Genomic DNA, 24,835 nt, shown 5'->3' with positions numbered 1-24,835 from the left:
ATAAGAAAAGTCAATAAGATCTACTAAAGCTAAGATCTAGAAAGCCAGAAACTAAATTTAAAAACACTTGGGAGCATATGGGATTAACATAACAACTGGTTCTAAACAGTTCCCAGAAGCAGCGGCCTCACATTGCGACTCTCCATTTTACTTCGCTGCACCTCGTCTTTTATTCTTTTACTCTCATAGGCATTGCTCAAAGGTCCCCAAGATTCCTGCTTCATAAAAAAATATTAGATGAGGGGCACCTGGGCGGCTAGGTCAATTAAGCGGATTTCAGCTCAGGTCATGATCTCACAGATCATGAGTTTGAGTCCTGTTTGGGATTCTCTCTCTCTCTCTCTCTCTCTCTCTCTCTCTCTCGCCCTCTCCCACTTGTGCATGAACATGCTCTTTCTCTCTCTCAAAAAGAAATAAACATCAAAAAAAATTTTTTTTTTTATTTAAATGATTATATCTCAAAAAACGTCCAGGTTCGAAAGTCATTATTCAGAATATTTTATTTTTAAAAATGGAATCTTACAAGTATTAAGTAAACAATACTATGAACTAATAAAAGGTATTAAAATTATCCAAGTCAAATAAGAACAAACCGACCACAATGTTCCACATCTAGATTGTCTGACCGCTAAAGTATACAGGACCTGAGATACTGCCATAAATAACCTACCACTTAAAATAAACAAGGACTAGAAATAAACAATTTATACATCTCCAGTAACTTAAACGAACTACATGATTTATGAAGATTCATTGTCTCATGATACACTGGTGGAACTCAACAGGTATGCCTCACGGTATGTAAACTGGTCTTCTATATAAATGTTCCTCAGCTTTTTAAAATTATTAAACTCACTTTTGTGTTAAAAGTAATACATGCACACAGTGTAAAAAAGTCAAACAATAAAAAAGGGGGCACAATGAAAAGTGAAAGTATCCTTTACTCCATACTACTCCTACTAGGTTAACTAGTAACAAATCAAACTCTAGTTTAAATACATGAAGAGTGCTTCAATATCCACAGTATCTGCTTAATCGTGTAAGTAAGCCCCCTTACTTGTGTAAGTAACCTCTCCAATTATCTGATTATATTTTTCTATCCAACATGAGGTTTATTTTTTTTTTTACGTTTTTATTTATTTTTGATAGAGACAGAGCACATATGGGGGAGGGGCAGAGAGAGAAGGAGAAACAGAATCCGAAGCAGGCTCCAGGCTCCAACCTGTCCGCACAGAGCCTGACGCAGGGCTCGAACGCACAAAACCGCAAGATCATGACCTGAGCTGAAGTTGGAAGCTTAACCGACTGAGCTACCCAGGTGCTCCTCCAATATGAGGTTTCTTAAGTGATGCATAACTGTACAGCTCCATTCTAAGGGTTCCTGAGATATTCCTGCGTACTGCAAGATAAACAACAATTTTGGCATCAAGGTGTCTTGCAGTCATGGTAGGAAGGCTTTTGGAACTCCTAGTCCATGAGATCATTTCAGTATATATCTCTGGGCAACACACTGTTTCCTGCACCTCAAGATAAGTAAGGCAATCCTAAATTCAATCAAAGGATATTTTTAAATCAAATTAAATTCTTTTGAATCTTCCAACTGTGCCTGCCTATATGTCATATAGATTAAAATCATTAAGATTGATCAACAGTTGGTTTATGGGTCAATATTTATTCTTCAACAACATCATTCTATTTAATCTACATCAATATACAAATGACCAATCTGTTAAAAGTAATCTGTTAAAACTCAGGTTCTGAGTTGGGTTTTGTTTGTTTCTAAGGCCCCCCTTACAGAATGTATGCCTATGAAGGCAAAATCTAAGAAAAGCTGGCCCCAGAGAGCTAAATTTTATAAAAGTTAAATAACTTTTTTTAGGGACACCTGGCTGGCTCAGTCGGTAGAGCATGCAACTCTTAATCTCAGGGTTGTAAGTTCTAGCCCCATTTTGGGTGTAGAGAATACTTAAAAATAAACCTTAAGAAAAAAAAAAGAATGTTTTTTTAATAGACTTAAAATTAGAGATCTAAAAATTTTAAGTTTTCTAATTACTAGATAAGCATGTTCTTAACAAAGATGATTTTGTGTCTCTACATAAACAACAAAATATTTGTTGCTGCTTTTCTACCTAAAAAAAAAAACAAAACAAAACAAAACAAAAACTACTTTGGGTGCCTGGGTGATGCAGTTAATTAAGCATCCAACTCTTGATTTCAGCTCAGGTCATGATCTCACGGTTCATGAGATCGAGTCTCACACTGGACTCTGCACTGGCCATGAGGAGTCTACTTGGGATTCTCTCTCTCCTTCTCTTTGCCCCTCTCCCACTTGCACTCTTTATCTCTCTCTCTCTCTCTCTCAAAAATGAACAAATAAACTTAAAAAAAGACACTTCTGGAAAAGAAAGTCATTACTTCTGGAAGCCATATAATAAGATAAACTTGAATATATTTAAAGTTTTCATATTAACAAAATGGAAATTGCATTATATATGCATAAAAATAACTACAAAGTCACTATATAACAGAAACATCCACACCAAACCCAAAACTATTTTCAAATATCCATTTTAAAACCTAAGGTAACCTGGGAATGTTTTCCAAATCAATATATTTGTAACTTAGACTCAAAAATTTCATTTCCCAGTCTATTGCCAATTTCAACTTAAAGCTAATAATAAAAAGGAAACAAGTCTAGCTACACTTTCAGGAATAACTAGCCTCAACTTAATTGTATGTTCATTTAGCACAGCTCCCACATTTAGAACAAGTTTTAACTAGGAAGGTAGCATAAAATACTTAAATACCAGCAAAGTAATTAGAATGACAATAGAACCTATGTCTTGAGTTACTATAAAGACATGATTATTAATCCATTCTTATCCAATCGAGAATTATGCAAACTTCCCCCCCTCATCCCTGCATCAATTTTTCTTTCTCTACTGGATCATTTCATCTATATCATAAACACTTTAATATCTCCCATCTTAAATAAAAATTCTCACCTGACAACATACTCCCATTTCCTCATTTCCTTGATTTATAGAAAAGCCTGTTAAAAAAAAGCAAAAAAAAACTATCCTCACTCATTTCCCTCTCCAATTCTTTCTTGAACCCAGTGCGATCGTGCTTTCATCCCTACCACTCCACAGAAATCGTTTGTATCAAGGCCACCAGTGATCTCCATATTGCCAAATCCAATTATCAATTCTTAGCCCTCATCTTATTTGACCTATTGGCACAGAATTTGATACTGCTGATCATTTTCTCCTCCCAGACACATTTTTCATCCTTTTTTGCCTGCTACAGACACCACTCGCCCCTGGTTTTCCTCCTTCCCCACTGGTCTTCCTTCAGTATCTCCTTTGCAAATGCTCACCTTCATCCAGATCTCTAAATGAAATTAGTTTGCCTAAGGACTTAAGTCTTTGAACCTCTTCTCTGTATTTTACTTGCTACACAACCACAGGCTGTTTAGAGTTTAAGTGTGATATATGTATCAACACAGCCTTGGCCCTTCTTCTCTGTACTCCAGATTAATATATTTAGCTGCCCATTTGAGATCTCCACTTACGGACACCTAACAGGCATCTCAAAACATTAACATGGTCAAAATACAATCCTAGATTCTACAAAACACTTTATTTATTTTTTTTAATATATGAAATTTATTGTCAAATTGGTTTCCATACAACACCCACTGCTCATCCCAAAAGATGCCCTCTTCAATGACCATCACCTACCCTCCCTTCCCTCCCACCTCCCATCAACCCTCAGTTTGTTCTCAGTTTTTAAGAGTCTCTTATGCTTTGGCTCTCTCCCTCTCTAACCTCTTTTTTTTTTTTTCCTTCCCCTCCCCCATGGACTTCTGTTAAGTTTCTCAGGACCCACATAAGAGTGAAAACATACGTATGGTATCTGTCTTTCTCTGAATGGCTTATTTCACTTAGCATCACACTCTCCAGTTCCATCCACGTTGCTACAAAGGGCCATGTTTCATTCTTTCTCATTGCCATGTAGTACTCCATTGTGTATGTAAACCACAATTTCTTTATCCATTCATCAGTTGATGGGACATTTAGGCTTTTTCTACAATTTGGCTATTGTTGAGAGTGCTGCTATAAACATTGGGGTACAAGTCCCCCTATGCATCAGTACTCCTGTATCCCTTGGGTAAATTCCTAACAGTGCTACTGCTGGGTCATAGGGTAGGTCTATTTTTAATTTTCTGAGGAACCTTCACACTGTTTTCCAGAGTGGCTGCACCAGTTTGCATTCCCACCAACAGTGCAAGAGAGTTCCTGTTTCTTCACATCCTCTCCAGCATCTATAGTCTCCTGATTTGTTCATGTTAGCCACTCTGACTGGCATGAGGTGATATCTGAGTGTGGTTTTGATTTGTATTTCCCTGATGAGGAGCAATGTTGAGCATCTTTTCATGTGCCTGTTGGCCATCTGGATGTCTTCTTTAGAGAAGTGTCTATTCATGTTTTCTGCCCATTTCTTCACTGGATTATTTGGCTTTTGGGTGTGGAGTTTGGTGAGCTCTTTATAGATTTTGGATACTAGCCCTTTGTCTGATATGTCATTTGCAAATATCTTTTCCCATTCCGTTGGTTGCCTTTTAGTTTTGTTGATTGTTTCCTTTGCTGTGCAGAAGCTTTTTATCTTCATGAGGTCCTAATAGTTCATTTTTGCTTTTAATTCCCTTGCCTTTGGGGATGTGTCAAGTAAGAAATTGCTGTGGCTGAAGTCAGAGAGGTCTTTTCCTGCTTTCTCCTCTAGTGTTTTGATGGTTTCTTGTCTCACATTCAGGTCCTTCATCCATTTTGAGTTTATTTTTGTGAATGGTGTAAGAAAGTGGTCTAGTTTCATTCTTCTGCATGTTGCTGTCCAGCTCTCCCAGCACCATTTGTTAAAGAGACTGTCTTTTTTCCATTGGATATTCTTTCCTGCTTTGTCAAAGGTTAGTTGGTCATACTTTTGTGGGTCTAGTTCTGGGGTTTCTATTCTATTTCATTGATCTATGTGTCTGTTTTCGTGCCATCTACAAAACACTTTAAAATCTACTTCCCACCTCTACCTCTGTTTGTCCCTTACAGTATAAAATCAATTCCATGTTTGCAGTTTCACAGGCCAAAACTTAAGAGTCATCCTTGACTCTTCTTCTACTCTGCTGGTCCTACCTTCGAAATATATCTGGAAGACACTGCTTCTCGCCACATCCACCACTAGCCCCCTGTCAAAGCCACTATGTCATCTCTTTCTTGTGCTATTATAATAAGCCTCCGAAACTGGACTCCCTATTTCCACAAAACTAAACATCCATACAATAGCAAGAGTAATCCTTTTCAAATCTAAGTCAAGTCATGTCATTTCTCAAAATTTTTCACGACTTGCCATATCACTTAGAATAAAACATAAAGTTTTCATAACAGCCTACAAAGCCTCCTTACAATGTAGCCCCTGGTGCCTGTCTCATCCACTACTGTTCCCCTTGTACATGCCACTCCAACTACACCTTCCTCCATGCTTTTCCTCAAAATATACTAAGCATATCCTGCTCCAGAGCCTTTGTACTCACTGTTCCTCAACCGGAAAACCCTTTCCCTGGATATCTGCATAACTTCTCTCTCGCATTATTTAGGCTCAAGTGTTAGTTACCTTATTGGGGAGACCTTTTCTTACTATTCTATATAAACTAGCACCTCCATACTCATATTGTCACACTCTTGATCCTCTGATCAGCTTTATTATTCTTAGCACCCATTAGCATCTGATACAGAATATACAGGCATTTTATTGTGCTTTGCTGTATTGAGCTTCACAGATACTGCTTTTTTTTTAAGGCAAACTATAAAGTCTGTGGCAACCCTGCATCAAGCAAGTTGATCGGCACCATTTTTGCAACATTTGCTCACTTCATGACTCTGTGTCACATTTTGGTAATTCTTGCAATCCAAGCTTTTTTATTATTACATGGTTATCTGTGATCAGTGATTATAACTCACTGAATGGTAAACATTTTTTAGTAGTATTTTTTTCTTTTTTTTTTTTAAAGTTTATTTATTTATTTTGAGAGAGAGGTGGGGGGAGGGGGGGCAGGGAGAGAGGGCAGAGAGAGAGAAAGGCAGAATCCCAAGCAGGCTCCGCACTGCGAGGATAGAGCCCAATGTGGGGCTCAAACTCACAAACCATGAGATCATGACCCGAGCCAAAATCAAGAGTCGGATGCTTAACTGACTGAGCCACCCAGGCGCCCCTAGAATGTTTTCTAATTAAGGTATGTACACTGTTTTCTTAGACATAATGCTATTGTACACTCAAAAGAATACAGTGTAAACATAACTTTTATATGCACCGGGAAACAAATAAATTCATTGGTCTCATTTTATTGCGATATTCATTTAATTGCAGTGGTCTGGAACCAAACCCACAATATCTCTGATGTATGCATGTAATTATTTATTGTCTGCTTTTCCCAAGTACTCAAAGGTAAGCACCATGAAAGTAGTAATGTGAGTTTATTCATAATGCAACTCTAGGGGGGTAGTCGAAAACGGCAGCACAGGAAGATCCTGAACTCACTTCCCACGGACACACCAAATCTACAGCTACATATGGAACAATTCCCTCTGAAGAAGATCTGAAAACTAACTGAATCGTTCCTTCACAACAAATGGTAAAAGGGCCACATTAAGATGGGGAGGAGAGATAGGACAGTCTCATCAAAACCCGACCCCTAGCATGGGGACCCACAATCAGGAGGACTCTCACAAATCCAGAGTTTCTCCCTGAGAACTGAAGGGTTTGTGCCCCACATTAGGTACCCCAATCCTTGGGAAGTGTAACAGTGAGACGAATCCCAAAAACATCGGGCTTTGAAAAACAACAGGGCTCATATCCAGGAGACCCTGAAGGGCTGTAGAAACTGAGATACTTCTCTTATGGGCTCACATGCAGACTCAGTAGCTCTGGAAATTGGCACAGAAACAGCAGTTTGCAAAGTGCCTAGACTGTAGTGAAGAAGATTCACTGGCTAATCTTAAAGCGTCTACCAGAGGGGCAGGAGTCTATTGGAACTCTCTCCAAGAACAGAGGCACAAGGCCATTTTTGTGCTCTCTCTCTGCCTTGATAGCACCAGCAGGGTGACCCAGCATCGTGCTTTCCTATGGCCCTGTAAAAAGCTGATGTGTACACATCAGCCATGCACTCTCCCGTGGCCTTGCTAAAGCCGGCAGGCACACGCAGTCTACACAGGGGGACACTCCTTGATCGATCACCTGTTTCTTGTGGCCAAGGCGGCCTGCGTTTCTGGGTCCGTTGGGCTATAACAATTGGAAAGACAGTTCTGGACAGGCTACCTCCAGGGCACCACGCAGACAACAGTCTGAAACATATCCTAGTCTTTCTGTGAAACAAGCCTATTTACTTGTCCCAGAGGTTCAGCCTGAGGGGCAGCATTCACGTTGGCCACACAACCAGAGGCTACGGAGGTGCTTTCAAGGAAAGTAGGCCAGCGGACACCATCTTCACACTCTCCTTAAGCCTCACTACAGTTCCCCAGTACCTCCCAGAAAGGAGCATGTACACTCATCTGAAGCCCTGATTTTTGCCACTGTCACCCAGGGAACACCTTTAGGTCGCCTGGTCTGGAGGCCAACAGGGTTTACAGTCTCCAGGACTATGTATGCATACTTTAAAAGCTGCTGCCTGAGGGTCTGGCTTCTAATCAGACTGAAACTAAGGGCTGAGTGAGATCTTTCAGAACACTGACAAGTCGTGGCACACTCTCAACAACTGGGACTTATCAAGAATAAATCAGGCTGCTTAGACATTCACAAAAGTTTCAGAGACAGCCAAGAGCTAGGGTAAGGTTGAAAGATAAGGTTCATCTCTTACACAAGGCCACTCTTTCAAGACTGGGAGAGAGGGGTACTACACCTCATACATAGAAACAAACACAGAGAGTCAAGCAAACTAAGGAAACAGAGGAATATGCCCCAAACAAAAGATTAAGATAAAACCCCTCCAAAAATCTTAACGAAACAAAAAGCAGCACTAAGAACACCTGGCATTTAGCCAGGTACATATTTGTTTAAGTTATTAGTTTAAGTTATGCTAAAAGTTTATAAAGATTAACTGATTTAATCATCAAAAACCCTATGGAGGTACTATTAATATTTCAATGTTACCAATGATACAAAGGCACAAGAGATTTAGTAACTTGTATGTCACATTCCTTGTAAGTGGTACAGTCAGCCTCCTATATCTATTAAATGAGATCAAGTTAGATCACACAAATGGAGCATTTAACGAAATGTTTGGCACATTAAATACCTAGTATTTATGGAATACTTATTACATGTGCCAGACATTAATGTAGACTCTTTATGTGTATTTACTGATTTCTCATATTGTTTAATAAGTAGATGCTATATTATTATTTTCACTATTTTTTATTTATCGGGGCACCAAACCTAATGCAACAGAAGTTATAGAAAAGACACTGCTGTGAAAGAAATAGGACAAACACTAACCTTTACTCTTCTCAGGAAACAGTTAACATGTGCTTAAAAAAATGTGTTTTGAAAGTTATACTGGAAACCAAATCAAAATGAACTGAATTCCTATCACATACAGACACTCTGTTAACTGTTTATTTGTTAGCTTGTAGTTATAAAAAGCCTTCTGAGATTCAAAGACAAAATAGTCACAGATTTTCTTCAATAAAAAAAAAAAAAAAAAACCCTCCCGCAGGTTTGTTTGCTACTCCATACTGCATGATATTCTGTTTAACGCACCTTTTTTAATATAAGGAAAAAGTTGGCTGAATTAAAGTAGATCTTTTTAATATTTAAAACCGAGATTACTCATTTACATCAATCTGAAATCACCAAGTTTATGTACTGCAAATAACCCTCAGCTTTAAGTCAGTTTTATTACCAAAAATAAACTTTAAAATTACTGCACCTGAGAAAATAGCTAATTCCTTTATCCTTGAGTTAAAGTGGAAGCCAAAGGAATCATGAAAATGACTAAATATAATTTCTTCAGCTCAACATAGCATTTATTTTTTAATTTTTTAAAAACTTAGTTCAATTTGTAGTTACTCATTCTATATTAATAATTAACATATGAAACATGTAAAGATGTCTTTAAGGTAAAGAACCTTAAAACTTACGGTGCAATAATGGCTCTAGCAGGTCTTTTTGTAGACTGTACTTGTGAGAGCCAACCTTCTAGCTGTGCGTTCAGCTGCGGTCCTATAAAAAGAGAAAGTGGGAAACTGGAGTCAGCAGAGAAATGTACTATATATAACTATATGTGACACAAAGCCCTCACTGAACCTATTTAGGACTAAAATAGCTTAATGGGCAGTGGGATCATTAGCTTGGATGATAATGTTTGAAAGTTAACCAACTACTAAGCAAGCCATAGATAAGATCATGTACTGATTAAACAATATTTGCTTTTATCCATTTACTTATTTATATCCGTCTTCATTCCAGAACTATTCGATCTACAATTTGAGGCACTGTTTAAACAAAATAAAACAAGAAACAAAAGACTGTTGGCAAATGAAAAGAAAATACCCAAGTGATTGTTTTCAGAGTGCCAAAACTTGCTTTAGTCACTAAAATCACATCCATGGAGTGATCACTCCCACACCTAATACCTTTCCCTCCTATCCATTCCAGCCCCTACTCCGCTGACCACATTAATAACCAATGACTATGCCATGTCAAAAATCTCAATTTCAGTTGCCTGGGTGACTCAGTTGATTGAGCATCCAACTTTTGATTTCAGCTCAGGTCATGATCTCATGGTTTGTAAGTTCAAGCCCCATGGCAGGCTCTGCACTGTCAGTGAGAAGCCTGCATGGGACTCTCTCTCTCTCCCTGTCTCTCTGCCCCTCCCCCATCTGTACTCAGGCGTGCTCTCTCTCTCTCTCTCTCAAAAATAAGCATTTAAAAAATATTTTACGTAAAAAGCAAAATAAAATAAATTTTTTAAAAATCTCAATTTCAGGGTGACTGGGTGGTTCAGTTGGTTAAGCATCCAACTTTGGCTCAGGTCATGATCTCGTGGTTCATGAGTTCGAGCCCCGCATGGAGCTCTGTGCTGACAACTCAGAGCCTGGAGCCTGCTTCAGCTTCTGTGTCTCCCTTCCTCCCTCTCTCTCTCCTCTCTCTCTCTCTCTCTCTCTCTCTGCCCCTCCCCCGCTCATACTCTGTGTATGTCTCTCTCTCAAAAATTTAAAAAAAAAATGTTTTTATTAAAAAATCTCAATTTCAAACATCCCACTCTCCTCACATCCTATCTTTCCAGTTCACTTCTAGAAATCTGTTCGTTCCCAACAGATACGGAGTTACTTTTCCCACTATCCTTCCTCTCCTTTCTTCTTCACCTCTTAACCCAGCCTGAGACTTGATGATCCATCACTACAATCATTTCCTTGCCTTTGCCCTCAGTCTTCCTCCATCACAGTAAAGTCATAGTTAAAACCATCTTTCCACTTGACACAGTACCTTCACCTATATAGCTGAATGAGATAACAAACACATACAACCAAATGAACTTTGAAATTATGCCCATAAACTTCAGCAGACCCTTAGGAAAGCTCAGAAAACATATTACATTAACTTAGAGAATTTGCTCTCTCAGCCTTAAGACAATCACTTCATAGAGCTTTCCATTTTATCTTGAACTCTCATCCCCCTCTCACTCCCAGATGATCATGCTTTTCAATTTGTCAAAGAAAATCAGAAGATGGCCAACCATCCTGGTTTACCCAGGACTTTCCCAGTTTTAGCAATGCAAGTTCTGCATCTTGGGAAACCTCTTAGTCTCAGGCAAACTTGGACATTAGTCACCCTAAATTCAGAAAAGAACTCCTTCCCCTTTCGACCACTTATTCTGCTTTCTCTCCTGTGTCAACAAATGGTCCTTACTCCTATCAAAAGCCAACAAATTACTTCTGCACTGGGTACCATTGTTTTTCTTCTCAAGGATGCTGCTCTTTTGTAACTATCCCAGCCTTCCTACACTAACTTGGTCCCTTTTTACTAGATCATTACCATTAACATGCAAATATATAAAATAAGCGGACTGATTTCCCCCCAACTACCACTCATTTCTCTGGCCCCCTTTTTCTCTTTTTTTTAAGCTTTTGATCATAATATATTTAAACATTACAAGAGAACCTAGATAATAATAAAACAAACACCCATGTAACCACTGTCCAAATATAACATTCTTATTTGCTTAAGATCTTCCTTTATTAAAAAATAAAATATTACAGACACAGTAGAAAAAATTGCTGAGCCCATTATATATTTCCCTCCTTAGAGGTAACCACTTCCTGATTTTGGTGTTTTTCATTGCACTACAGTTTTACTAATATATATACCTATAAAACTATGCATTTCTCTGCACAGGTATTGTTCTACATGTTTTAAAATATTAAATAAATATATTGTGCATATTCTTTTATAATTTGAATTAGTCACTCAACATTGTAAGTTATTCATGTTGAGTTTGTAGCTCTAATTCACTCACTCTCAATACTGTTAGTGTTGTGTGAACATACCAAAATTTACCTATTCATTCTCTTCACAGACATTTGGTTGTTTCCACAGCTTCACTGTTAATACTCAATGTTACAAGTCTCTTATAAACATGTATTAAGAGTTTCTCTGGGATTTAACTAGAAACAAAAGTACTGGATCATAGAGTAGGCACATCTTCAACTCTACCAGAACACTGCAAACTAAATTGCCCACTAAAGTGGCCAGATCAATTTACCCATCAGTGTAAGGGCATAAAAAATGAGAGCCTTAACTCTCCCTGTTAAAACTAAGGGAAGAGAGGGACACCTGGCTGGCTCAGTCAGTGGAACATGTGACTTTTGATCTCGGGGTCGTGAGTTGGAGTCCCACATTAGGTGTGGAGCCTGCTTATAATAAATATAATATAATATAATATAATATAATATAATATAATATAATATAATATAATATAATACAATATAATACAATATAATATAATACAATATAATACAATATGGGTCATCTGGTTAAGCATCCAACTCTTGCTTTCTGTTCAGGTCATGATATCACAGTGTATAAGTTAGAACCCCGCATCAGGCTCCACACTGTTAGTGTGGACGCTGCTTGGAATTCTCTCCAAGGGATTTGGCAGAGCCCCTTCCCCACATTTGCATGCTCTCTCTCAAAACAAATAAATAAGCTTTAAAAATAAATTAACTACATAAAATCAAACAGGGAAGAGATACCCCACACATTTTTCTTAGAGCACTTTCTCTAGAAAGCTTGTAATTGTAGGGGCGCCTGGGTGGCGCAGTCGGTTAAGTGTCCGACTTCAGCCAGGTCACGATCTCACGGTCCGTGAGTTCGAGCCCCGCATCAGGCTCTGGGCTGATGGCTCAGAGTCTGGAGCCTGTTTCCGATTCTGTGTCTCCCTCTCTCTCTGCCCCTCCCCCGTTCATGCTCTGTCTCTCTCTGTCCCAAAAATAAACGTTGAAAAAAAAAAAAAAAAAAGAAAGCTTGTAATTGTAAATTCTTTCTTTATCCCTTTGAAATATATGTATATGTAAATCATTTTAAAAGCTAAATAAGCTTCTATCCCCTCCACCCACCCCAGCTGGGGCTCAGTCAGTAGATCATGAGACTTTTGATCTCAGGATCATGAGTTCAAGCCCCATGTTGGATGTAGGACTTACTTTTTAAAAAATTAAATAAGTAAATAACTATGTAAATGAAAAAACAAACAAATAAATAAATAAGCAAGATTCTAACCAGCACCCCAGGACTATCTTAAGGACCTAATAACCACTTCTTTGAAATGTTATTTGCACCAAAGGAGAGAGCACCCTCTTTCTGCCAGTTTCTGTGGGAAGACATGAGCACTAAGTAGCCAGCCACCTACCTCCAAGTTGCAAAAGATTCAAGTTTATTTTTAGCCAATTAACAAATACATATGGTCACCCCAATTACCAAGAGATTTAGGATAAGCCACATGTGAGAAATGCTGCTATCAAGTTCTCTTACTTGAGCACTACTTACAATTTATCTTGACAACATGTATGTAATGAGTTGTATCTGCTTGGCTATAGAAAAGCGTGAGCTCTCCTTATATCTTTGCAATCTTTTAGCAGATTGCCTGTAATGTGCTTCACATTCTGGCTCAATGCTTACTCAAGAAAAAAAAAATTTCTTTCTCTTCTACCTTTGAAGAGAGGTTTTTCTGGAATAGAGGCTTTGGCTTAAATTATATTTCTCCAACATCAGGAATGCTCAACAATTTGCATTTCTCTTCATCCTTACAAATATATGATACTGTCAAAATTTTTAACTTTTTGGCAAATTATGGGTATGTAATAGTATCCCTTTATTAAATCTTATTTGTATTTCCCTGATATCCACCCAGATTAAACATCTACTGATTTGGATATCCCTCTGTATATATATTTAGGACTATACACATAAAAAAGTTTATAATGAACAGCCCCATTAGTAAAATACCAAAGTACAAAAAAGTTCTGATTTCAGCAAATATTGTGGTTTGTTTTAAAATTTTAACTTTTTTAAAGTTTATTTATTTATTTTGAGAGAGTGAGAGCAAGTGGGGAAGAGACAGACACAGGGGGAGAGAAAGAGAATCCCAAGCAGGCTCCGCACTGTCAGTGCAGAGCCCAAAGCAGGACTTAAACTCACAAACCATGAGATCATGACCTGAGCCAAAGACACATGCTTAACCAACTGAGCCTCCCAGGCACCCCTAAAAACTTTAATTTAAGGACAATTACCCCCCAAAAATTATATTACATAATCTCATTAACTGAAGGAAAAATAGTTCAGATTTTCAAAGTAAATTTTTAGCTGCCTAACAAATTTCATACTAACTTAAAAAATATTGCTCTAAATATTTCCACATTATAGAAAGTTTATAAAACAGAAAATGAATAATGGATAAAAACAAAGAACATATTATCTCCCAATTTAGGCACTCTACTGCCATCAACTTCACTGATTTTAAGCTCTAAATCAAGCTCTCTTAGCAGTCTTTTTATTAAAAGACCAATTTCCTCAGAAGGATCCTAAGGTAAAAGCTAAACTCCAAGTTTCTTAACTATCTTTGAATAAGATAACTGAGCATATCTATTTATTACATATGGTTGATTAATTGTTGATCTACAAAGTGTCAAGTAAAAAAATGAATTCTTCCAGAGAGGCTAACTGATACTTGGCCATAAGGTATCCTTACTTAATACAAGAAGATGATGAACTATTGCTTTATTTTTCAAATACCACTGGATTTGAAGGCACACTAATGACTACGAAAATCAAAAGTACTATTAAATCCTAGTAAAACTATTTAATGGCTGTGTGATCTTGCCCTGAAAGGGATAAATGGGTATTTACTTCTTAGGATAAGATACTAAAAGTAGGTTCCCAAAGGATCAATGCTCAGGTATTTCCTTAGGAAACAGACAATAAATAATGGGCTGTATTTACTACAATGTAACTTATTAACACTTCTGTTTTTATCCTTCTTGAGTTAAACAAGTTCACAAGCAAGTTTATTCTCATGGTGACAAAACTAAAGAGATACTACACACACACACACACACACACACACACACACACAAAACCAATCCTGCTCTTCCTATGCAACTGACACAATTCTAAGATATGTAATTGAGTAAGCCAAATTGGTTTTCTACACTTTTCTGTTTGGCCTGCTGAAGAATAAGATATTTTTCTTTGCAAATAAAAACTTTCAGTGGTCTCCTCACTCTGAACAAAACTCATGTGTTCTGTAAGCTCTTCTCTTTTTCTACTGAATAAATTAACACATCAGAGGGTTCGTTATGACCAATAATGTTCTAACGCCACAAATAACTAAGAAGAGACTTCTAGAGTTGCTCAAAGTATCTCATATATATCAAGAATGACCAACTGCCACAATTTTTTTACCATTAATTTTTAAGTGGTACCTGCCCATTGACACAGTAAACTTAATTCCACAGGATTGGTTAAGGCAAAGTAACACGAGACAAAGCAGAAGCAAAAAATACAAATCCAAACACAAGTATGCTGTCAGATTTTGTTAGCAATCATTCTGTGAAACCTCTTCAAAGTAAAAAACTAATCTGTGATCAAAAATCTACAAATAATAAGAATTTATGCTAGACTTTTTATAACAGCGGCTGCTGGATCTCTGAGTTTCATAGGCCAATAAAATTTCAAAAAAAAATGGGGTAACCAACACACTAATTTTTATTTTAGCAAGAAAGGACACTTAAAACATATCAGCCATTTATCTACGATCACCATGACTTCATAAAATAAATAACACCAAAAAGTAAGATGAGTACAAAGTAAGATAATCTCAGTCCTTTAAACTGAATAAATTAACCACATTTCGTTGAATGTGTTAAAGAAAGAGAATCCCAGTGTTAAAGTGCATCATTTAAAATAGAAACTTTGGCTTAAATTATATTTCTCCAACATCAGCAAGGCTCAACAATTTGCATTTCTCTTCATCCTTACAAATATATGATACTGTCAAAATTTTTAACTTTTTAACTTAACCCAGTGTTAAAGTGCACCATTATGTACCACTAAGAAAGACAAAAATACTCCCAATTAGACTAGGACACATGGCGTCTTATCACTTAGAATTTATTTACTAAGAAAGCTTTTTAAAACTTACCGAGATATGAATTATCAGAAACATTCATATTTATATTTTAAAAAGCAAAATCGGAGCACCTGGTGGCTCAGTCAGCTGGACGTCAGACTCTCGATTTTGGCCTCCACGCAGTCAGTACAGAGCCCGAAGGGGGGGGTCTAGATCTCACAAACCCATGAGATAATGACTTGAGCCAAAATCAAGAGTTGGTCACTCAACCCACTGAGCCACCCAAGCACCCCTCAAAATATTCTTAATGTCTTCAAATTCACAATCTGATATCTAAATTGCTTTTTAACTCTCAGTCACTGGTAATCTATGTTTTTCCATAAAATCATCCTCTGTACCATTTATGGAATTAGTGATGCAATATTATTTTTTTATCTTTTTTTTTTTTAAGAGAGAGCAAGGATGAACAGGGGAAAGAAGCAGGGAGAGAGAGGGAGGGGGGAAGGAAGGAGGGGAAGAGAGAGGGAGAGAGAGAATGAATCTCAAGAAGGCTCCATGCTCAGCTCTGAGCCCAACATGGGGCTCGATCCCACAGCCCTTGAATCATGACCTGAGCCAAAATCAAGAGTCCAAAGCTCAACCAACTGAGCCACCCAGGTGCCTTAAAATATTTCTTGTAAAAGTGTTCTTCTATTGTCTCTGGGACTCGTGTCCAAAAAACTGACACAAACTGTCCAAGTTCCCATGCCATACATTTCTTGATCTTATGAAAAGTGTCACCAGAAAATGTAACTAACGAAAGGTTTCAGAAGACAACCCAGGAATGGTAATCTCTTCCACAAATGGTCCTTAAATGCTATGTTAACTAAAACATCAAGGGGTCACAGGTGTCCAGTCATAGAAGCAGAATGAATTCTTGAGTTCACATATATGTAGACAGTGGCAACTATTTCACAACCAACAATAATGTCAAGGTGCCATTGATTATAAAACATATCAATTTCAGAAATGTTAAAATGTGGGAATATATACATCTTAAAATTGATGAAATACAGTAGGCACTATAAAAACTACACTCACTAGAATGTTCTGATTTGTTTCCTTTTATATCAGTGCAGAACAGCAAAAACTATATTCATCAAAGACCAACATTTGGGACCACTGCTTCTCACTACAATGAAAAGTGTTTTGAGAAGCCTTATCAACTATAATAATCTCATTTAATTTTAAGTAAACTTTCAGCAGTTCTTCCTAAATCCTCTCATGATCTCCCTCTCATTATTGATGCTGTATTGTAACCACATACCTAAAATTTATTGTTATGCTATTTATAAAACTTAGTATCTTATTTTTAGATACATCTAAAGAGATACTATTTGTTTTTATGTATCTATGATAGGACTAATCACATAGAAAATAATATGCTCTTGGGACCACAGGCATTGCCACACTGAATCTAACCTAAAACTATCCAGAGCATTATTATATCAACCCAAAAGAAACCTTTGCTGTGAAGAACAATGATTATTCTCTTTAATAAAAACCTTAAAGTTTAGGCCAAATCCAAATATCTTGGATTCCTTATTATCCACCAATTTATTTAAACATTTTAAGGGGCGCCTGGGTGGCGCAGTCGGTTAAGCGTCCGACTTCAGCCAGGTCACGATCTCGCGGTCCGTGAGTTCGAGCCCCGCATCAGGCTCTGGGCTGATGGCTCAGAGCCTGGAGCCTGTTTCCGATTCTGTGTCTCCCTCTCTCTCTGCCCCTCCCCTGTTCATGCTCTGTCTCTCTCTGTCCCAAAAATAAATAAACGTTGAAAAAAAAAATTAAAAAAAAAAAAAAGAATTTACTTAATTTTTAAAACTCTGTAATTCAGAATACAATTGCATTAGAGCAATTAATCATTGAAATAAATGTTTAGTGTGTACCAACCAACTCTTATATTTGGCCAACTGGAAATTACGTCCCACTCTTCTACCCACTCATATACAGTTTCTCACAATTTTCACAGTTAATACCAATTCCATTGGCATTTCATATCTAAAAAGGTTGCAAATTTGGAAGATAACAGTGTATTTCTCCCTCCAAGTCACACAGAAAACTGTCATCTGAAAATAGGTTTAGCAGTAATCTCTTTAACAGTCTATGAATTTGCATTGTCTATTCCTACTCCCATTCTCCGTTTATAAACAAATTCCCTACCCCTAACAAATGAGGGCACTTAGGTGGCACAGTCAGTTGTGTATCCAACTCTTGATTTCAGCTCAAGTCACGATCTCACAGTTCATGGTATCAAAACCCACAGCGGGACCAGTGCTGACAGCACAGAGCCTGCTTGAGATTCTCTCGCTCCCTCTCTCTACCCCTCCCACGCTCACACAGACGCTCTCACTCTTGCTCTCTCTCTCAAAATAAACTTAAAACAAAATGTGACCCAAAATTGCATCCGTTCATAATTATGTATGACAATGCCTATTTCACCAAAACCTCACCATTCCCTTCAAAGTAATATTTTGAAAGATAAAGTAATTTAATTCATGCCCCCATTTGATAAAAATTAAAATCTAATGCCCTTATATTTGGCATTTCAAATTAAATTAAATATTCTATTTCTTTAACCAAAGAAATGTTAGTTAACTTCTAAGAAAAATGTATTTGGACTTCTAAGATACTTATTTCTACTTGGATGGTAGAACAGCAACGTGATTCTTGCCAGTCACAAGTTTCCCATTACCAATGTTCAGCAAACAACTACTATCTATAGGCCTTTACAGAAGACAAGTTCAATTCAAAATCAAGCGTATTATGCTGCATCATGCTGCTGTTTTAAATTACAATCCTGAAGATTTTGACATGCTCCTACCATTAAATTTTCTAACTAATGGGGTTTCTCCTTCAATAGTCAAAAAGTGGTCTACAGACCAGAATCATCTGATGTGTTTACCTAAGAAAGAGATCTCTAGGTCTTACCACAGAGCATCACAAAGCCATTATCATTGCAATCTCAGGGGATGAAGACATTTTTTTAAACAAGATTTTAACAAGCTCTCCAGGGGACTCCTATACACATTAAAATGTTAGGCCCACTGCCATACATGAGTTTATTTGCCCATGCTATATGAATGAATGTGGCCAAACAGGCTCTTGGAAGGTTTACAACTGAGATTTTTTCATTACCATAAAAAAAAAAAAAAAATCACATAATCTTTAAATTAGCAAAATATAAATGGATGAACTTTTACCTCCAAACTACTTTAAAGCCGTAACTTTCATTGTTTCTTAAAATTTACAATAGTTTATTTTTAATGGTGTTTCTAGCCTCCCATTAGGATCAATGCCTCTCCAGCTTTTGCTCTCAAATAACCTTGATGACAAAGTCAACTCAGATTCTTAGAAACTAGGTGATACACAAACTCAAATTCCCTCTTAAATCTTCTGTTTTAGTCCAAAAATTCATGACATTTATATTTGTATTACTATAGTAATAGGAATAACTATTTGTAATCTCAAAACTCCCATACTCCTATTTGCAATTTAAATGGAGGCTTCAAGAAGATATACCATGTTTATCCTCTAACACAGAGTCAGGTATTCTACTGAGGAAATATGAACGTGAATCATAAAAGGCAACCACCTAAAATGACAGAAATGCTTAAAATTGGGTCCATAATACTAATGGGTATCTAACCAAGAATCATTTTCTTCCAAGTGCAACTAGTGTGTTTTTCTTCCTTTTTCTAATGTTTCTTTGGGTTATAACCAGTCAGTTGATTGATACTAGTGAATCTGGATACTTTGATAGCAAATCCAAAAACATAATCTGTAGAAAAATAAAACAAGTCTGCCTTATTGGACAGAATCAGGACTAAGGTAACACTTCCCACACAAGGTAACACTTCCTTCACCAAAAAAAAAAAAAAAAAAAAAAAAAAAAAGAAAGAAAGAAAGAAAAAAGAAAAAGGAAAAAGTTTAAAAGGAAAAGTCAGAATTTTCACTTTTCACATATTTCCACCCCAAAACCAATTTACAGACATTACCACATTCTCACCTTATTCTGTGTAATACAGATCTTCTTCTCTAAGAGCTTTCGCTTACAGACTTTAACCAGAAAAAGTAGATCAGGCCCAGTGGACTACATCAAATGAATCGTGTAATATGACTGCCTATTTGTGAACTGATAGAACAATAGATCTGAAACAATCTAAGTGTCCACCAAAAAAACCCAACCAAACAAACAAAAGAAATGCCTGATTAAATAAATTATAGTAAATCCATGAAGTAGAAGACTAAACAAATGTTAACCAGTGATGCAAATTTTTATGAACCCCTATGGGAGATGTCTTAATTCAGAAGAAAAAGAAAAGCACTGTACAGAAGGTATAATATGTTGTCATTTTGTATGTGCACATATGTGATTATGTAAAATATTTCTGGACGAACATGAAATAAATGGATAAAAGTAACTGCATCCTGACTAAGAGTAGAGCGAAATAATACTTCTCACTGGGTACTTTTTTTGTATCTTTCACATTTTGTACTATGTACATGTACCACCTATCCAAAAACTGAGTACAAAAAAAGATGGTGCATTCATATAACATAATAACATGAAGTTATAAACAATGATGCTGCACCAAGATACGGAAGCAACCTAAGTTCCATGAATTACTGAATAGATAAAGAAGATGTGGTATGTATACACAATGGAATAATGCTCCATTAAAAAAAAAAAAAAAAAAAAAGAATGAAATCTTGCCATTCATGACAACATGATAGACCTACAGGGTATTATGGGAAGTGAAATACTCCAGAGAAAGACAAACACCTTTATCATTTCCCTTATATCCAGAATCTATAAAACAAAGCAAATGAATGAACAGGCAGCAACAACAGAAGAGAAACAGACTGGGTGGCTAGAAACAGACCCAAGAGAAACAGACTGAGCACCTGGGTGGCTCAGTCAGTTAAGCGTCCAACTTTTGATTTAGGCTCAGGTCATGATCTCATGGTTCATGAGACTGAGCCCTGCGATGAGCTCCATGTGCTTGAGATTCTCTCTCCCCCTCCTTCTCTCTCTGCCCCTCTTCCACTCACTTGCATGCATTCTCTCTCTCTTAAATAAATAAACTTCTTTAAAAAAGAAAGAAAGGGGCGTCTGGGTGGCTGAGTCAGTTAAGCGCCCGACTTCAGCTCAGGTGATGATCTCACTGTTCGTGAGTTCGAGCCCTGTATCGGGCTCTGTGCTGACAGCTCAGAGCCTGGAGCCTGCTTTGGATTCTCTGTCTCCCTCTCTCTCTGCTCCTGCCCTGATCACACTCTGTCTCTGTCTCTCAAAAAGTGAATAAACGCTAAAAAAATAAAAATAAAAAAGAAAGAGAAGAAAGAGAGAAATAGACTCATAAATATTGGGAACAAACTGGTGTTGCCAAAGGGGAGAGGAGTGGAGGGATAGGTGGAATGGGTGAAAGGTATTAGAGGTACAAACTTCCAGTTATAAATAAATAAGTATCAAGGATGAAAAATGCAGCATAGGGAATATAGTCAACATTACTATAATACACTTATCGTGGTGAACGTTTTGTAAAGTATATAATTGTTGAATCAGTATATTCTATACCTGAAGCTAATATTTTATGTCAACCACATGTCAATTAAAAATAATTTTTTAGGGGCACTTGTGTGGCTCAGTCAGTTAAGCATCCAACTTCAACTCAGATCATGATCACCCCGTTCATGGGTTCAAGCTCCACATCGGGCTCTGTGCTGACAGCTCAGAGCCTGGAACCTGCTTTGGAGTCTGTGCCTCCCTCTCTCCCTGCCTCTCTCCCGCTCAAATTCTGTGTGTGTCTCTCTCTCTTAAAAAAAAAATAATAATAATACTTTTTAAATACTTTTTTTTTAATGTTTATTTATTTTTGAGACAGAGAGACAGAGAGACAGAGTGCAAGCAGGGGAGGGGCAGAGACAGAGGGAGACAGAGAATCCGAAGCAGGTTCCAGGCTCCAAGCTGTCAGTACAGAGCCCGACGCCAGGCTTGAACTCATGAACTGCGAGATCATGACCTAAGCCAAAGTCAGACACTTAACTGGCTGAGCCACACAGTGCCCCTCTTTTTTTTTTTAATGTTTATTTATTTTAAGAGAGGGAAAGAAAGTATGAGCAGAAGAAGGGAAGAGAGATAGGGAGACAGGGAATCCCAAGCAGGCTCCACCTGTCAGCACAGAGCCCAACGTGGGGCTCAAACTCATGAACCATGAGATCATGACCTAAGCTGAAATCAAGAGTTAGACGCTTAACTGACTGAGCCACCCAGGAAATCCTCAATTAAAAATAATTTCTGTAAAATGATGCTGCATGGGACGCCTGGCTGGGTCAGTCAGTGGAACATGCAATTCTTTGTCTCAAAATAATAGGTTGGAGCCAAGCATTAAAAAAGAAAAAAAAAAAAAAATGATGCTGCAGACATCTGTTTATTGACATGGGGAAAAAAGCCTCTAAACGCTAAACCCAACTAACAAACCATTGTTAGACCTAAGACAATACCTATATTAATAATCTAAGTTAAATAAAACCCACTGCTAAAAATTGCCATTGACCAAGAAAAGATACATTAAAGTATTAGGACACATACACATGGACCAATTTGACAAGATTTCCCCCACTAGCAAAAGGGGATTTCCCTTTCTTATTTCACTTCCCTACCCTATTTCTGAAAGGTATAAACAGAGAGCAAGAAAACATTCTAGGAGGTCCCTGGGTGGCTCAGTCGGTTAGGAGTCCAACTCTTGGTTTCTGCTCAGGTCATGATCTCATGTTCATGAGTTCGCGCCCTGCATCAGGTTCTGCGCTGGCAGTGTAGAGCCTGCTTGGGATTCTCTCTCTCTCTATCTCTCTCTCTCTCTCTCTCTCTCTCTCCCTCTCCCTCTCTCTCTGTCCTTCCCCTGCTCGTGTTCTCACTCTCTCTCAAAATAAATAAACTTTAAAAATTTTTTTGAAAACATTCCAGACAAGAAAAGAGGACATTAAACACCTTATTAGTATCTTCCTTCATGTAATATATAAAACATAATAGTTTCAGGTTGGTTGGTTGTTTTTCTCACTTGTCCTGCAAGGGATTTGAGTTATTCTCCCCTCTAACTCTTTCAGCCATCATTTACCAGACAATGTAGAGAAGCCAAGTTGCTTTTTGAAGTAATTAACTATAATCTAATGCAATTTTTGTTTTTGTGCTTTTGTTGTGGCATGTTTGAGGCCTGTTTTTTCACTAAGCATCGGTAGTGCATGTGCCAGCTCATCCGTCTAGAATTATGTTTCTGATTTTGCAACCATAAGATGTAAACAAAAAGAATCTCAGCAAGTTCTTCCTTGCTAACTAGCCAAGAAAACACACCTAATGTGCACTAAGAGATGGGCATGTCAGGTATCAGATACACACGAAAAGGAAAGGTAGTCAGGCATAATGGCCACAAAGATAAAAGGCTTTCCAAGGAGTTCACAGATGGGTAATTTAGGAGGAAAACTAACTTTGAAAACTAAGGGCTGTGGTTAAACATGGAAAGTGAGCTGTACGTGTGCATCCACTCTACCAAACCTTTCCATATCCCTTTGGATTGTTTTCACTGAACTATCACTAAAGCAAATGTATTAAGGTAAAAACTTCCCAGATTGAAGAATATTTGGGTTTAAATGCAGGTGCGTCCTCTCCCCATTCCCAGAAGATCATACCATAAAAGTTTTGAAAGCCTCAGCCATGCTCAAGAACTCATACCTTTAAGAGGTCTTAGACAATACCACTGGCACCTTCTTTTAAACCACAGCCACCAGAAAAATTCAACTAAAGAAATAAAAACTCCTTCCCAAACCCCCTCTGCACTTAGGCCAATTAGATAGATAGATAGATAGATAGATAGACAGACAGACAGACAAACAGACAACCACTCAACCAACCTTAGCTCTATAAGCCAGCATTTCCCAAAATCAGAATTGGTAGACCTCTGTATCAAAATAAATTGGAGGGGGTGAGTGAGTCAATGATGACTATGTTGGGGACAGGAAAAACAAGAGTACCAATACCAATGACAATTAAGGAAGACCACGAAGTCTTTTCTAAGATGAAGACTTTGACTTGGACACACTGAAAGTTTTAGGAGGCAGAAAGACAACTAGGTAAGATGTCTAGCTGGTAAAGAGTAAGAGCCTTGGGGCGCCTGGGTGGCGCAGTCGGTTAAGTGTCCGACTTCAGCCAGGTCACGATCTCGCGGTCCGTGAGTTCGAGCCCCGCGTCAGGCTCTGGGCTGATGGCTCAGAGCCTGGAGCCTGTTTCCGATTCTGTGTCTCCCTCTCTCTCTGCCCCTCCCCCGTTCATACTCTGTCTCTCTCTGTCCCAAAAATAAATAAAGGTTGAAAAAAAAAACTAAAAAAAAAAAAAAAAAAAAGAGTAAGAGCCTTAAGTGCAAAAAAAAGCATGAATGACAGAAACGTATATTTCAGAGCCATTTAATTAGTGGTGAAAGATGAGAATGGCTGAGCAATCTTAATATGCACAAACTACTGATGACGGCACAACTGCTAAAAACATAAGTCTTTGGATACAGACACTTGAGCATGCAAGTAAGAAGTTGAGCCAGGGAGAAAGAAAAATGAGGTGCAGCTCAAGACACAGAGGGAAAATACAGTACAGTGAAAGCAAAGAGTTAAAATTTTCGATGTAAACAGAATTTGATGCACTGTAATGAATGAGCACAATGAGAACAGAGAAAATGCTAGTCAATGTATTTGGTGAGTATGAGAAATCAGTAACCCTAGGGCAATTAGTTTTCAGTATTTGGGGGTAAACATTAAATTACAAGTAGTGAAAGACCAGAGAAGTTACAAGAAAATGGAGACGGCAAATGAAAACCACTCCAAGAAGAGTTGAAAGCAGCTATCATTGCCTTTTTTGGATTTAAAAAAAAAAAGGGGGGGGGTCTCTATGTCTCCCAATCTGAAATCTCCAACACCTCAAATACATCAATTCACTCACTTTATGAAATAGAACCTTAGGCATTAGCAATCATATGTTTAAACCTCCCAACAAAGTAAGTTATCTTTGCTGTCATGGGAAAGTCAACATTTTTTAAGCATGCTTTTGGAATAGATGGCAACCAACACGAATATGAGAGGGCA

At 37.7% G+C, this 24,835-nt stretch overlaps 1 protein-coding gene across 3 annotated transcripts in view; it reads right to left on the bottom strand.

Annotated features, from left to right (window-relative positions):
- Nucleotides 1-24,835, bottom strand: part of MEMO1 (mediator of cell motility 1) — a 119,490-nt gene that overhangs the window by 54,955 nt on the left and 39,700 nt on the right. For all 3 annotated transcript variants that reach the window (XM_045447237.1, XM_045447238.1, XM_045447240.1), the window contains one exon: nt 9,186-9,267. In XM_045447237.1, coding sequence (XP_045303193.1) covers nt 9,186-9,267 — 82 coding nt within the window. Of the gene's footprint in view, nt 1-9,185; nt 9,268-24,835 lie in introns of those variants that run through there.

The sequence above is a fragment of the Leopardus geoffroyi genome, chromosome A3 (assembly GCF_018350155.1).
Source record: "Leopardus geoffroyi isolate Oge1 chromosome A3, O.geoffroyi_Oge1_pat1.0, whole genome shotgun sequence".
NCBI lineage: Eukaryota > Metazoa > Chordata > Mammalia > Carnivora > Felidae > Leopardus > Leopardus geoffroyi.
This window is presented reverse-complemented; position numbering and strand designations above follow the sequence as displayed.